The 16,758-nt window shown below is 40.2% G+C and overlaps 2 protein-coding genes across 2 annotated transcripts in view; one reads left to right on the top strand and one right to left on the bottom strand.

Annotated features, from left to right (window-relative positions):
• The window catches only part of mapkapk2a (MAPK activated protein kinase 2a), a 42,545-nt gene extending 36,513 nt beyond the window's left edge, over nt 1-6,032 (top strand). Inside the window, exon 10 of the mRNA XM_061727635.1 lies at nt 1,573-6,032. Within this exon, the coding sequence (XP_061583619.1) occupies nt 1,573-1,722 (150 nt within the window). The 3' untranslated portion in view covers nt 1,723-6,032. The remainder of the gene's footprint in view (nt 1-1,572) is intronic.
• Nucleotides 6,033-9,212: 3,180 nt separating this feature from the next.
• il10 (interleukin 10) lies at nt 9,213-11,546 on the bottom strand. The gene is made up of 5 exons (XM_061728624.1): nt 11,382-11,546; nt 11,165-11,224; nt 10,128-10,292; nt 9,572-9,634; nt 9,213-9,433 (listed from the first exon to the last, which is right to left on the bottom strand). Exons 1-5 carry the CDS (start codon nt 11,544-11,546, stop codon nt 9,323-9,325), a joined length of 564 nt encoding a protein of 187 aa, XP_061584608.1. The 3' UTR covers nt 9,213-9,322.
• Nucleotides 11,547-16,758: the final 5,212 nt, after the last annotated feature.

Genomic DNA, 16,758 nt, shown 5'->3' with positions numbered 1-16,758 from the left:
GCCTGTATGTTGAGGTTGTCCCCAGTAGACTGGAGAGAAACGTCCTTATGCCTTTGTGTTGGGGAATGAACGGTTACCTGCTGTTTGCACTTACTGGCCTTCTTGAACTCCTTCAAGGGGACTCTAAAAGGGGCTCCTAAAGGAGAACTCCAAGGGAGAGTGATGGGGAGGAGAGGCCTCTCTGATCTGCATCCTAGTGGTGTTCTGTTGCTGGACATCTGTACGGCTCAGTTTGTCCATAAACAACAGTATATGTGATCACATGGGTGTCTGTTAGTGCATTTGGCATCAGGACATCCTGGACCACAGTTCAGTGATCAACTTTTTTTAGTAGATCAGCAATCGAAATAGTCGCCATCGATTTTAATTGTTGACTATTGTCAGCAAAACATTTCAACAGAGTGAGGCAGCTACCTGTGCTGAGACTTGCACATGCTCGGTAGAGTACAGCGCCAGGTAAACAATATGGCAGCGGCCGATGCAACGCCATGGCGACTAGCAGCAAAGTTCATTAAAAGATGTATTTTCATTTCACATCTTAAGTGTCTTGAAGTGATGACTACCGTATTTTGCGGACCATTAGGCACACTGCATTATAAGGCACAATATCAACGAGCGGGTCTATTTTCATACATAAGGCGCATGATAAAACATATATAAAGTGAAACAAAGCAGTCAGGTAAATCGAACTTTATTCAACTCATTCACAATAATTCAGAATATCGTTCAGCTGTAACTAATACAGAAAAATACACTCCGTTTGAAATCATTCGTCTTCCACGAATCCACAAATAAAAAGTGGTGGAGTTAAGATCTCTGATTGTTTCATCGTTGCCAGCGATAGCGGACACCTGAAGTTGGTGTGAGGTTGGAACTAAGCTGTATTCCAACATTTAATTATAACTGGATTATGATATTGATTTGAAAATTGGGTTTGCACTAAAAACCTAACGTTTGCTTGACATCTAATTATAGGAAGGTAACAGACTAGATGTTGGATGATGGTTGCTTGCCCGCACTACATAATTAGTTATCTAACGTTGTCTGGTGGTAATATACAACAAAATTAGTACATAAGGCACCCTGGATTTTAGGGCGCAAAATTTAAGGATTTTAATTGCGCCTTATAGTGCGGAAAATACGGTAATCAACTATCAGGATAGTCGTTAGTCGCATCCCTACTTTACAGTGACACCATCAGATTTGTGGGTGTTTGCTTAAGACACTCAGGTGAAGACGGGATAAGATCTGTCAACTGATCTACACCTAGTTACAGGACTGGGTACACTTACTACACTTATGCATATTGGTTACTGGAAACATCTGTCAGAGGAAATGATTAGGCTGTAGTGTGTGTAGATGTCATTTATCTATTCTTGAAAGGATGTGGGTTTTTCAGACTTCTTTTGTCAACAAATGTCTCAAACAGAAATATCAGTTATAACTTGAGACATTGAAATGCAGATTGGGGAAGAAAAGAAAAAATTCAACTTTTTTGAGTTTTTGATGCATCCTAAATGGTTAGATTTTGTTCAGTAACAGATTTATGACTTTCATTCTTTAATTTCTCAGGAGGAAATGACCAGTGCCTTGGCAACTATGAGAGTCGACTACGAGCAAATCAAAATCAAGACGATTGAGGACTCGACCAATCCACTGCTAACAAAAAGGAGGAAGAAGGCCGATAACGCCATGCCAGACCAAAAATCTGTTGCCCACTGAAAGACGCACGCTTGCATGCACAAATACAGATTGTGGAAAGGAAGCAATAATTTGTCGACACAAGTCGCATTGCATGGATTTTCTCAGTGTTTTTTTTTTTTTCTTGGCAAATTCTAATGTTTTGTAAGAGTGGTTGTTTTTGTTACTCTACCGTTTTAACAATCTCATCATTCTGCACTGGCAGAGTGCTGAGTGGGTCTGTCTTTTTACACCAGATAAGAGATTATAAATGAGCGAAAAGGAGAGAGGAGGAGGAATCTAGACCGCTCCTTCTCTTTTCTAAATATCAGTTTGTGTACTGAGTGGGGCTTTAATGTTGGAATGAAAAAAAAAAAAATGAAGCCTTAGTATTAGCAGTAGTTATCTTTAAACCCACGGCCCTGCTTTAATTCTTTCCCCAAACCAGTGAATGTTGTATCGAATGGCTAAATCCCAAAAAAAGAAACAAGGGACTTTTTTTTTTTTTTTTCTTTTCCTTTGGTATACATGCAAAGTAAGCAGACGTATTAACTGACAAGTGGAATGTAAGGACTCTATTGGGATTTGTTAGAAATGGAGATGTCTGAGGTTTGGACTCTGAGTGTCTGTCAGGTTCAGTTTGTCTTTATGAATGTTGAACTGAGGCCTATGCACTCAAACAAGGACCGTGTCCCGCTCCGACGGAGCACTTCACTCGTAGTCCCTCTCTTACCTTAATCCATACTTGTTTTTCAGGTGACTAGTTTTAGAGCAGAGAAGAAGCCACATTTATGAACTCATCGGACTCTTCTTTCTCTTGCATGTAGCTTATTGGAGAGAAGGCAAATATTACTGTATTTTTTTAAAAGATTTTATGAACATTTTAGTATAGGCCTTACAGAGTATTGTTAATCGGCAAACGGCTTTTAATCCCCTTCTTACCACTGGGTTCAAGCCTCTACTAACCGTGTTCTTCAGAATTTAGATGATTACCAGAATATATTGCAGGTTAAATGCTATGCAGATGTGTTTGTCAGCTTGAAATACTGTTGAAGCCTGTGTCTTGCGATTTCTGTTTGCAGTTGTTGGGGAGAAGTCGAGCAGCAGTGATGGGCATTTGTGTTGGTTTGTGGAAGCGATGGCCTCTCATGTAGACCAGACTGGCCCTTTAGGGATGCTGTTGGTTGTGCCAGCCCAGCCATCAAGAGACTCGGCCTTGCCTCATTTGAGCAAGGTCATCATTTTCCAACCATTCTGACTTTTTGATTCATTGATTGGAAAATACTTAGTGCTTAGTTACCCTTGACAACAGGGTGCAGTCTGACTTTCCACGAGCACAATGTCATCCCACTCAGAGGCCACACAACGGCCTTAAAATCTTCAGTGTTTTGTTAAATGGACAGGAGTTTTCCTAACTTGTTTGACATCATATAAATTGATCTTTTTCTCTATTTTTTAAAAGTTCATCCACTTTTGAACACTTCGTAATGTCTTATCACATTGCTGTTTGCATCGCACCTACCAGTCTCACAGAAAATATGTTAGTTAAATGTTTTTAACACCCCTCCCCAGACACATTTTTGTAGTGAAATCACAGTTTTGTCTTCTTGTACTCGCGTCTTTCAGTCTTCAATTCACTTGGCGTATTTTTTGTCTGTTTCAATTTTGGATTAAAAAAAAAAAAAAAAGAAAAACACACAAAACCAAACTTGCTCTTTTTATTCTTTGACTGTGAAATCACTTTCAATAGTCCACAAACCTCCGGGTGTTAGAAATATTTATTATTTATTCTATAATTGTTTTAATTTTTTAACTCTGTAATTACATTCAAAAGAGAAATGTCTTTATCCAAATGAGAAGGCATTGATGGTGATGATTTATTTAAAATGTCCTCAGTCTCTAAATTTGAAATGTAATGCTGCCAGTCACTCGTGATTTCTGGATGCTACGTGCAAGACGTGGCCCGAGCGGTTTTCTGTCAAGCAAACAGATTCCCATAAAAAAGCAAATTGACCTATGCTTCCACATTCAGACAAATGTTCTGAACACGTCACGTCTACAGTTGTGACTCACTTCGTTGTCGGCTTTGGATTTGTGGCTTTGACACGGGGTACCGCATAGACTCAACTTGTGACAGACGTCCTCGCTACCATGACTGACTCCTGGAATATACACATTTGCGTAGTAAAATGGCGTAGTGGCACTGAGTCAACCCGCACATTTGCCAACCCCGGGGTGTTTTAGAACAAATTTACCGCCAGTTCTCTTCAGGTGCAGCCGGGCAACCGGAGGCTTTGAGCTTCTGGCTCTGACTGTGACGAAACCCACAGTCATCTCTGTCAGACATGTTTGTCAGGTGAGGGGGGAAAGGGGGAGCTTCAGGGGAGTCCCAGTAGTAGGCATGTGGAGGTTGCATCCCCAAACATACAAGCAAAAGACCGCAGGACGCCCATCACATCTGCTTCTCACAAACGGACACCGCTGTTACTATCAGGGCAGAGGCGATTGATCCTAAACTCATGCAAACTGAGGTAAAACTCATGAGAAATTTAAGCATTGCATCTCATAGAATTCCTCTAAAGTTAACATCTTTTTTTACTACCAGCTGAAATTGTACAAGATGCACAGATAACCAGGTGTAAAATGAGCTTTTTCCACTTTCATAAACTGTGGGCAGGTTACGTCATAGTATATCATTACAAGCTTATAGGTGTGAGGAAAGGTGGAGGATGGTGGTGACACATGGTTAAGACTTCTTTGAAGTGGCATGCCATCCTGCCAGCCAGCCAGCACACACATCTTTGGGTTATTGACCCAGACGAGCCAGCAACGGAGACATGCAACATATTACCTCAGCGCCGTCAACTTTGACATGGTTTACATCTGACATCAAATGGAAAGCAGCTTTGCATGTTTAACAATTGCTCATCTCGTACATGTGCTGGAAATCCGCTTCTCTTATTACAGTTAGGTGTATAACTTGCGGCTTGTGTGGTTGCTTTGTGTTTTTTTTTTTTGTATTATTTTCAGGTCTCGGCTGATTATTTTAAAAGCATGACCCCTGTTAAAGGAAACATTCTTCACGCCCTTCCAAGAATAGTCGCAAAGAGGCGACATTGGCATACACATAGTGCAAGTTTTAGACACCAGCAAGTGATTATTCTTTAAAGATAAAATGTCACAAACATGCTCCAGGTATACATCGAATCAATGGGATGTCTGTGGAAAAAGGACACTACTGGTCTTTTCCCTGAGTCAAGTGACATCCCAGCATGTTCATGTCAATAAGTACCAAGCATTTGACTTGTTGCACAGTATAATGTGATTCTGAGCAGCAGCATCAAGTTTAGTGTTTTTGCTATTGTGAAATACAAATTGGTCAAATCTTTTCCCAGTTAAGAGGTTCAGGGTCAATGACACCAGCTACCTGCCCGAGGGGCATAATATGATGTAAGCTTGTACTTTTAGCATTCTCTGAAGCTGGACTGATGAAATAAGAGAGAAAACACCCCGCCAACCCCCTGACACACACGCACACACAACTGTGTTCAGAATACGCATTGTGTTGACTAGGCATGTTCCTCTTACACATTTCACTTCAGAGATATATTTAGTTGAAGCGTGTGTCACTGCACCAGACCACTGTGGGCAATTACTGTAACGTCGTCTTGAGTATCTCTTATGGTAGCGTCTTGAATTTGACTATTCATGTAGTTAAAATGAGCCTAATCTCTAAACATGGTGAGTATGTGATCAAATGAATCATAGATGGCGACATTTAAACGTTGTGTGTTTTCATGTCCCGTGTGTTAATGTCATATTTCTAAGAAATTAGTCTTTGTGGCCAAAACTGAAAAAAGCATTTTCTCATCACCGCATTTCTAACCAAAAGAAACTTATGCAAGCTGAAAATGAAGTTGATCAACAGTAATTGGTAGAATGTCTGTTTTATAAAAGCAGAAACTTGGCAGTTTGCTAAACTGAAGCATTAACACAGTGCCGATTGGGAAAGACATCAGCAGATGTCAGAGATGGACTGTTAGCGAGACATTGGACAGCCCAGCACATTTGTCTGCTTTCAGATCATAGAATTGTTGGAGAAATTGTTCAAATTCTGAAGTTGTCATGTTAAATTTTAAAATTGATGACAGAAAAATGAGAGAAGATGTACATGAAGACGTTTGACTTGTTTGAATATGTTACAAGGAGGATGTCTCTTCTCTAAAAAGAGCACGGCACTGCTGCCTATATTCACTGTGTTACATTTAAATATGTTCTTGGTACAGGTGAGACCAAGTTGAGATGTTTGGTCATTCATTGTGTAACATTTGGTTTATAAAAAAATAAATAAAGGCATCAGCAGTTTCTGTGATGGACGAGTGATGATTTGAGCTGTTTTACAGCCATAGGACCCGGGCGCCTTCTGCTCCCTAAACGGACCATGAACTGCTCCGTATACCAGAATATCCTGTCATCAGATTTGAGGCCAGCTGTCCAGCTGAAGGTGGATCATACTCTGATCTGATTAGGCATCCAGTCTGCAACCGTCTGTATGTGCTGTGATGACCTTGAACTGACTGGAATGATTAGAAAAATATGCGTAAATGATTACCCACAAAGTTCAATGAAAATTTGTAAAGCGCACTTCATCAAATTCCACCACGAAGATGTGACAGACTGATAACGTCACACACGCCATGTCAGGCTCCGGCTGCTGCTGAATCATCAGGTGAACATACTTTTTCCACACGATTTACATTTTTTCTTTAAAAGAAAACGAATCCAAAACATAAAGTGTCATGTATCATTTCACCTTAAATTGTAAATACCTGACTTTTAAGGTCCAGACTGTTTGTTTATTTGTTTGTGTCCCAATAAAGCCTTAGCATCGAATGATGGTGTTCTCTCCTTCCTTCCTTCCTTCCTTCCTTCCTTCCTTCTCTCTCTTTCTGTTCATCACTACATTTTTTTCTAGTTTTCAATATTCCTTCATTCTCACTTTCACAGAATGGCTGCAGTCAACTCTTGTTTACGTCAGTTTAAACTTCTTAAACTTCATTTACACTAACACTAATTTTTACTTACAGTAAAAAGATTGGATTGCAACATCTAAAGCTTAAATTAATTTAATACAAAAGTAAATTGAGTCTGTGGTTAGAAAAGAGGGAACATATCTAGGCACGCCCGCCGATAAGGGGGGGACAAACGGGTCTGTTGTCCCGGGCCCAGGTTAGGGGGGGCCCAGAACTGAAAAAAAAAAAAAAAAAAAAAAAAATATATATATATTCTCATTAAATGGAATCATTTTTCAAAATGTTTCAAAATATGCCTATTTGTGGAAGAAATATGTAGTATTTGAGTTACATAAAAGCTTATTTGTTTTCTTCCTAATTGTCCTTGTGGTCAAGAACCCCCAATACAAAAATGGTTTGGCCCGCTGATCAAAATTTGATATTATTTAATTCAACCATTAGAATGGTCAAAATGTCTGGTCAGCACAAGTCCGGTGCTCAGAAAAGAAGAGAGAAGAGAAGAAGAAAGTAGAGGCCTCAGAGATTCTCTACACAAATATTTTAAAAAGGGGGTGACGGTGAAGCTGGAATTAATAAAGTCAGCATAGAGCAAGGTAAGAAACAGCGCAGCCAACGTTTACCAACCTTGTAACTTAACCTAACTGGCTAGCTCTAATGTTAACGTCCATTAGCTTGTATAAAACCTGAAGAGCAGAGGGAGAGCAGAGGAAGAGGGAGAAGGAGAGATCCGGGCGCAGGGGGGCCCATCTTAGATTATTTTGTCCGGGGCCCCGGCAAGACTGTCAGCTGGCCTGTATCTAGGTATACATGTGTTAAACTATTTTTGCTAATCCAGTCTGTATGATTGTTTGTCCAAAACATTTGTCAGTGGCTTTAGTTGGTTCTGAATGTGACGTAAGTGGATCCTTGTCATCTACGCCTCTGTACTGTGACAGAAAGACCGTCTAGTGCTGGAACACCACTCGGGAGATGCAAATGTCTCATGCAGGAATTTATAGTTCTTCAGTTACAGAAAATATATATATATATATTTTTTTTCCTCAAAGTTTGAAGAGGCGTCCTCATCAGTCCTTTATACTCATAATTAGATACTGAGCCTCGGTGATACTGGGTCAACCTTTAAAATGCTTACCAAAAGAATCAGCAGCTGCCATGGGACCCCAAAGAGGAAAACTCTTTCACAGTGCTCTGCATGATGTCAAAGTGTATCACTTTTGCAAAAGACTACCTCTAGTTTTTCTCAGTCTCCATTGAAACCATTGTTGTATGAAAAGAAGCTTTTACACTCATTCCACAACAGCCAGATACAATCTTTTTCAGTTCACACACACAAGCGCTTCAAACAGCTTGTACATCTTTGATGAAGACTGACATCATTAAGCACGTATAAAAGTTTTTATGGAAACATTCAAACGCCCGGTCCACAAAATCCATCCATAAGTTGAACCGCTATTTACACGGGTCACAATAAGGAGTCATGTTCTGTAGCACAGATGTTATGAGTGATGTATTGTCACGAGTACTGTCATTCCTGGAACCATACTCTTTGAATTTTTGCACGTTGACGAAGCAAGTGACTAAGGGAATGTCTTAAGAGTAGTTTCAGTGTGAGGCCCTGAGTCAAGTCAGAAGTCAGAGATGTCAGGAGTCTGCAGTTGTGTCAGAATGAGGCACTTGGGTGTAGCGAAGCATTTCTACAGAGTGCAGACTACGCCTGCCTGCCTGCCCTTGCTTGTTTACGTGCTTATTTTATTACACGGCTTGTTCTTGAGGTGGAGCTGATGAATTAACCCTCCCGTCCAAATGTGCAGTTTCTCCCTCTGCTTTCTTTTGTCACGCTGAAGAAGGTGAACTTTTGTGCCCCAAAACCAGCGGCTCCTTTTGTCTCTGTGAGGTTTCCTCGATTTTACCCTGAGTTATAGTGCTGTTATATATATATATATATATATATATATATATATATATATATATATATGCCATATATTACTTATGCATGCGTGCGCTTTTGTGCAAGTGTGCATATGCCATGAGGGTGAGGCTGGCTAGTTACAGTTACGGTAACTAAGAGACGGCAGGGCTTCTGCTGGTAAGTGATGTATATGGGTCACGTTTGAGGTTACACTATGGTTCCCACATGCAAATACTGCACTCAAGCAGGATGTAAATAAGTGTACATTCAGTGCTTCACATGATAACCGTTATATCATTTTGCTGAATAAAATCAACAGAGTTGCTTGTTTTCCTTTTACATCTTTATTTGTAAAAAAAAAAAAAAAAAAAAAAAAGTAGTCGCAATAAATACAAAAATACATTATCACATGTAATAAATTATAAATATCACAGTTGCATAATTTAAAAAAAATACTTTTCCTTCGATAATGTGCATGACACAGCATGATACTAAAACAAGAACTTGTCCATGGGACAAAAACAGTAAACTCAAGTGTTTAAGCAGCAAAGACAGCAGTTCAGGAAGCTGTGACACACTTAACACTGGAAATGATGGACTGCATCTGCAGCCCGCAAGTCTAAGAACATGACTTTTCTTCGGTTTGTTTTGTTTGTTTTTTCCTCCTGAGAGAAACAAGGCTGTATCCTGGATGAGGTCTTCAAATAGAGCCCACCGAGTTTCTTTGCCTTTTGGATGCCAGATACCTTTCTATGTAGTTAAACAGCAGATCCAGCTCGCCCATGGCCTTGAACAGACCTCTGCTCTCCATCTGTGAACACAGGATTCAGTCGTTTTAGATGGTATGGCACAATACGAGCATGCACAAAGAGCAGCTTACGTCTGTATTCAAAGCAAATGGCAACATGTCGTTTTTCCTCCAACTTGATGGTGTAATTGTGACCCTCACCTGTGTGTAGGTAGAGTTTAGGTCTTTGATGTCGAACTGTTTCTTGCAGGAAAAGTAGTGTCTCTGTAATAAACAAAAAAAAAGATGTTAATTATTGTCAAATCCTCCTCCAAATTCTTCCTCTCAGATGCTTTCTCTATTGAATCCCCCCCCGCCCCCCAACATAGAAATAAAAATGAAAAAAAGAGATGAATGGAGATGCATTGGTAGCAAAATTGAGGGAAGTAAAGGCTGATTTATGGTTCCGCGTTACATCAACGCAGAGCCTACGGCGTAATGTGCGCGTCGCCGCGTACCCTACGCCGTAGGTTCTGCGTCGATTTAACGCAGAACCATAATTCAGCCTTAACAGAAGGAAGAAAGAGTTCTTCCTTTTTCGCTAGAACTGGATGATGCAGAGTTGCTGCGCGCTGCTGGAGCAATAAGTGCATCACCGTGACGTCCTGTGAGCCCCCAGTGACCTCTTCCCCCCCGTCTGTGGCGTAGTTGGCCAAAAGTACTGGGAATATTTGGAGGTGGGAGCCGAGACGCGAGGACTGGAGGAGGATGTACTCACACATTTGGTGACATCGCTCTTGAGCTGGTCGAAGATCTGCTGGATGGACTCGACGTGGGGCTTCAGGTCCCTGGTTTCCTCCGTGACCTCTGCCACGGCCGTGGGCAGCACCGTGTCCAGGTAGAAGCCCAGGATGTCGTTCATGGCGTGGCAGGCGAACGGAGACTGGTGGTGGGGAGAGAGAGAGATAGAGAAGCATGAATTATGGTTCCGCGGTAAATCGACGCAGAGCATATGCCGTAAGGTACGGCGTAGGGTACGCGGCGACGCGCAACGTACGGTTTGGCTCTGCGTTGGTGTAACGCGGAACCATAAATTAGCCTAGATGTCTTTTATTATGCTTTCCCTTTCAGCGTGCTGCACGTCCTCTTTGCGCACGAGAAAGCTCTGCTTTGTTTCATTTCATTTCATTTATTCTTTATTTAATTTAAAAAAACAACAAATAAACAATTCAATACAAACGTTCCTAAATTGTGAATTAAATATGTATATCTTTAATTTCCGAGGTACCACTGGACTGTGTTATTTGGTACTGTTATTAGGAACTAGATGTGAAATGTCCTTTATCATAATATTCTGTTTGTAAATAAAAAAACAATAAAGATATTGTTAAAAAAAAATTTAAAAAAAATTGTGAATGAAAGGGAGCAGAAAGAAGAAGAATCTTATTTAATCTGCCCCTTTTTTCCCGAAGAAATCAATTTACAAGGAACTTAAATTAAAAAACTTAAAAAACAACAACTAATTAAATAAAAAATCCTAAATCCTAAATCCTAAAAACCTAAAATGAAATAAAATAAAATAGCCGCCGGCTATGGGTATGTCAATCAAACTTAACTAACATTTTTTCATTATAATTACTTAACATACTGGCTTTAATTGTACAGAAACACAACGTTCCGTCAATTTAGTCCTGAATCTTGTTTTTTGTTTTTAAGATCTCTGTTCCTTTTAAGTTATACTATAGCTTTCTCTTTTTTCAAATCTTTTCTGAGTGCTGATTGTTTCCCACTGAGAGAGAGGAGACTGGAGCTCACCTTGAAGGAGTCCTCCACGCTGGCGTCTAACAGCGCCGTGTCCAGGTCGTCATTGGCTTCCTGCAGACAGAGGAACAAGTTCGTGAGAAAGTCTGCACAAAAAGCGTCTGCAAAAGAGTGCGTGACCACAAGTGCAAAGCGGCGGCTGCTGTGCGTGCGTGCGTGGGGGGTCTTTTCAAGAAGCAATGCGCTGCAGACCGATCTGCCTTCTACTCACATAGAAATCTCTGATCCGCGAGTAGTCCTGCCTGAGCTTCTTCAGTCTGACGGGAAAGCCCTCCACGAACCGGCAGCACTGGTTGTTACACCTGGGGAGGCTCCACGCCGCCTGGAGGAGAGTCTGCAGGACCAGGACGCACAGGAGGAGAGATATGCGAGTCATGCTGATGGAGATGCTGGAGTTCTGCTGGAGGACAGAGAGTGGATGGAGGTCTTCTGATTGCAGGAATACTCCTTTGCAGGATCTTGCTGAAAAAGATCAGAATGGCACATTTTGGGGCTCATTTCTTCCTCTAATATATAGCCAAATTGGGAGGAGACTAACTGGAAGGGAAATGGTTAAACATGCTTCATACATACGAGGGGATTTTTTTTTTTTCGTAGAATCATTTTATTTCAAATGGGCTACTCCTCCCATGAGGCTTGCACTTCTGAGACCTAGAAACTGCACTGCAAAAACTCAAAATCTTAAGAATATTTGTCTTATTTCTAGTTAAAATGTCTAATTTTTAGTAAAAAAAAATCTCATTACACTTAAAACAAGACTCATCACTGGAAAAAACAATAATTTTCACCTGTTTCAAGTAGATTTTCATTTAAAATAAGTAGAAAAATCTGCCAGTCGAACAAGATTTTTTTGCTTGTAATGAGAAGATAAATCGTATCGCACTGGCAGATTTTTCTACTTATTTCAAGTGAAAATTTACTTGAAACAGGTGAAAATTGTCAAATAAGTTATTTTTCTGGTAATGACTCTTGTTTTAAGTGTAATGAGATTTTTTTGACTAAAAATGAGACATTTTAACTAGAAATAAGACAAATATTCCTGGTAAGATTTTGAGTTTTTGCAGTGTGATAGAGGTTTCACAGAAATGCGAAACCCATTTTCAGTCATTTCCATTTTTAATGAATAGTTTCTATTTTGAACATCTTACACATAAATCAACAGTAAAATTCTTCTTATCTTTTGTTGCTAGTGGTTGTGACAGAGGCCAGTGGGAGTATTAGTAATAGTAGAAGTATCAAAAGTGGTTTAAAATGCACTAAAATACATCTCCAGCACAGATGCCGATCTGACATTTGTGTGAAAAACAGTGTGTAAAATTCCACTTATTCAGAAAATCTAGACTCATATTTTGCAAGCATTGTTCTTAATAACAAAGGAAGTGTTGCCACTCAGCTGGAAACAATATTAAGCTGTGGTTAAATTTGATGATGCTGCGGATTCCCTCTGTATGTCATAGACATACGTAACAAAACTGACAAAGAGTGATGAGTTGTTATCAAGAGGCACAGTTTAGGTTCCATTCACATCTTCGATGGGCAGGCAGTGGTAATTTCCTTTCAGTACTTTTCCAGCTGTCTGGAATGTCCATTTGTCCACAGCGGTCATACCTCCGTCTGCAACTCTGTCTCAGCGGCCAAGTTGGGAAACCTGGGCATTTTGAAATTTTTTTTGAAATGTATTTGTTTATGTTTTATGTGTGAGTCAGGAAAACATAAGACATTCCCGGTTCATACCTTTGCACAATGAAGACATTACATGCACCAGATAAACAGCAGATAAAATGTGTGAATATCTAGCTAAATGTTGACTTACCGGATGAAGCTTGTGTCATTCTGGAGATAGCACAGTATGTTTTTACAAGATCAGATAAACGAATGCCTGGTGGAGGGAGTAACACCCCTGAGGAGATTAATGTGGAAATATATTGCATCTGTAACAGAACCAAATGTTAGTAAAGGGATTTTTATTTCTTCTTTAAAAGCACTACTAGATTAAGGAAACTTTAAAACAACAAGGTCAAAAATAAAATACAATACAACATACATTTTGATAGACTTTTTCTGCCTTTTGCTTACATTTTCAAGTAGACGTAGGAAAATGGTGTATAACAAGAAAATTTATTTTTTATTGTTATTTTTTTAAAGGAATGCACCATTGTCAACATGTTGCTTGGGATAAATATTTTGAGCAGGGGAGGAGGTCCTGGCCACACATCATCCACAAAGATGGATAAAAACAGGGAGCTAGTTGCAGAGGTGATCAAGAGACACAAAAAAGTAAAAAATGTGTCGGAGACGTCAGAGACTGAGCAAGACACCAAACAAGAGTAAATCCCAGATGCAGTGGTGTAAAAAGCGTCGCAAACCTCCATACTTATAGGGGCATCTGAGCTAGAAGTTGAAACAGCTCATTTGGATTCCTGTACATGCTATAATTCTGCACCATTACTGTAATCTGAGACAGAACTGACCGAATGAATCCCCAAAGTGCTCTGTAGACTTAAGATGAAAAAAATTCAGTCCATCCATACACCTATTTTTAGCCCCCTCTTCTTCCTATTCAGGGTCACGAGGGTCGGCTGGAGTCCAGCTGTCTTCAGGCGAAACCAGGGGGGTTCACCCCAGTCACCAGGCCGAAAAATCCAACTATCACAGAAGAAAAACGATTGCAACAGCATAAAGTTTTTGCAACGAGGAATACAGCAGACAGTCATTTCTGCCTTCTGTTCTGACGGAGTCATATAAAAGGCATGTTTGATTTTTTTTATCTCAAAATCATAAATTTTTAAATTGAAAACATTTTATTCAGTTAATTATTTTCGTAAAAGTGCATAGTATGTTCTACTAAATGCTTCGATGCATCTTAAATACATACTATGAAAGCTAATATGTAAAATCGCTGAGTCAACAGTAAGCAGTTTATGGGAAACCCCTCTCACTCTGGGGTTGACTGTAGATGTGTACACGAGTGCGTGCAGGACTGCAGTTGCATTTAGAGGCTCATGCTCACATTGGTAGGACTTCAGCTGTGGTCGATTATCACTTATGGAGCATTTAAGCTTTCTAGTTTGTGACATGTCTTATTAATAAAATAAAAAGGTTTTGAACAAAGTGCTTTTTGCTTCATCACAGCTAAAATAAATGTGTCAGAAATTGACATAAACTAGACTTGGCAGAAGTCAGCTCAAAGAGTACGAGGTGTTTAGTCAGCTGATAACTGAAACGGATCACCAGACTATTTGTGATTCAAGCTGATGACTTCAAAGCAGTAATTACTAATCAGTCGTTAAACACGAACTTGTGACAAGTTGTTTCTTTTTTGAAGAACATTTAAAAAAAAAAGAAAAGGACCACATGACTGATGTTTCTTAAATTCTGCACATATAACCTTTTGTTTTGATGGCAAAAAAGGAAATTAAGTGCAATAAACGAATGACGTGTGTGAGGAAATCACACCACAATTCCATGTCCTGTTCACACCATCTCAAAGAACAAACCAAACCTGAATTTGTCAGATCGTACCTCACATTCACATATGCATGTACCACTTTTTGTGCCTTTTTTTTGGCATCACACACATAAGAAAGACGCCCTGGTATATGACTCACAATGGAACACGGTATTATTCAGGTGATACGAGATGCAAATAGGCATTGCAAAGAAAAGCTAAAGCTTCATTGTATAACTGCATGCATTCACTTCTAGTGCTTTTGATTTGCAGATCTGATGGACAGCACGGTGCAATGTAACAATGCCTCTACATTTCTTTAAGCAGGTGCCTCACATTTCCTTTTTCTCTTTTTTTATCTGTGCATATATTTCATGCCTGTACAGTACTTGCAGACGTTGTTTTAGAAGAAGCTGACCCGTTTTTACCAACAAAGGCACCGCATTTGTCTTTCACTTTCACAATGGTCGTTCGTTTGGTAGCATACGCGTGCTTCTTTGCGTGGGTAGCATTCAGCTCTTCTCCGGCGTGTTTCTGTTATTGTTTATGTTGAGTCTATTAATATGAAAAACTATATACAGTATAAATGTACAGTGGGTATAAACAGTCTACAACCTCTTTTGAATTTCTTTTAATGTAAGGCAAGGCAAATTTGTGCGACACATTTCAGCAACAAGGTAATTCAAGGTGGTTTTCATAATAAAAACATGAAAGTAAAGAGGGGAACTTAAGCTAGAGTTACAGTGTAGTACTGAAATTGACATTGTTCAATTGTACATTCAGAATGGTTTACAATGTAATTCAGCCAAAGGCAGATGTAAACAAATACTTTTTTTTCACCTTGATTTAAAGAAACTGAGGGTTTCAGCGTTCCTGCGGTTTTCTGGAAGGTTGTTTCAGATCTGTGGAGCATAGAAGCTGAATGCTGCTTCTATATAATGTTTGGTTCTGATTCTGGGGACACAGAGCAGACCTGAACCAGAAGACCTGATGTATTTTGGTCCTAAACGATTCAGTGATTTATAAACTAACAGAAGTATTTTAAAGTCTAATCTCTGAGATAGAGGGAGCCAGTGTATGGACCTCAGAACTGGAGTGATGTGGTCCACTCGCCTAGTTCTAGTGAAAAGATGGGCTGGGCAGCAGCATTCTGGATCAGCTGTAGCCACTAGCGGAGCAGGCGGGGGGCCAAGGGGGCTCGGGCCCACTGCTGCGTGGGGGCCCACGCCGAAGAAGAAAAAAAAAGTGTGCTGAATAAAATAAGGAAAGTTGTCTAAAAAATAAAAGAAATAGTCCCTTCTCCCCGTGTGTGTCTGCCTGTCATGCACGGGTTCGTGCCCGCGCATGTTGTCTGTATAAGGCTGATTTATGGTTCCGCGTTACACCAACGCAGAGCCTACGGTGTAGGGTGCACGTCGCCGCGTACCCTACGCCGTAGGCTACGCCGTATCCTACGCCGTACCCTACGCCGTAGGCAATGCGTCGATTTAACGCGGAACCATAATTCAGGCTTTACTTTTAGCCAGTTGTCGCATCAGAGCCTTAAAGCAGGAAAGTCATGCTGAGTTTCAGCAGCTGAAGTTGATTAAAATCTATCTCCGGGCAATCTATCAAACCTCACCTTGCTCTCAATCGAGAGGGACTTCGCCGTTGATGAGAGCAAAGTGATTGTGACCAAAAAGACGAGTCATTAAGAAATCCAATACTGAGGTCGAGGTTCCAGCCCAAATGCAATGTAAAACCCACCGAAATAATGAAAAACCAGCCCGAATGTTCCATTCTCTGTTAAAACCATAAATTATTAAATGCGTAATACATTTCATCTTCACATTACTAAATAACCCAAAAAAACTTCAGGCTCCAAACAAAAACTACAATAAAATTGAGTAGATTAAAGCAAATAGGGCTTGGTCGTCTTGACGTCATCAACTGGCGGAGCCGCCATGTTGGAAGCTACCTGAGCTGCTCTTCGGACCACTGCGCACTGTGTACAGACGAGCTCCCTCTTCTTTTTATCTTAGCCTACCGGTACTTGTAATCGTTACTTTCCGTTATTCTGTAACCATGGTAACCCTGTTGTCCACACATAAAAAACGTGGGGAAAAGATCGCTAATGGTTTAACTTTTCACCGCTTTCCTG

Source organism: Cololabis saira, chromosome 8, assembly GCF_033807715.1.
Source record: "Cololabis saira isolate AMF1-May2022 chromosome 8, fColSai1.1, whole genome shotgun sequence".
In the NCBI taxonomy this organism is placed as follows: Eukaryota; Metazoa; Chordata; class Actinopteri; order Beloniformes; family Belonidae; genus Cololabis; species Cololabis saira.
The sequence above is the reverse complement of the archived record's forward strand: the minus strand, read 5'-3'. Positions and strand labels throughout refer to the sequence as shown.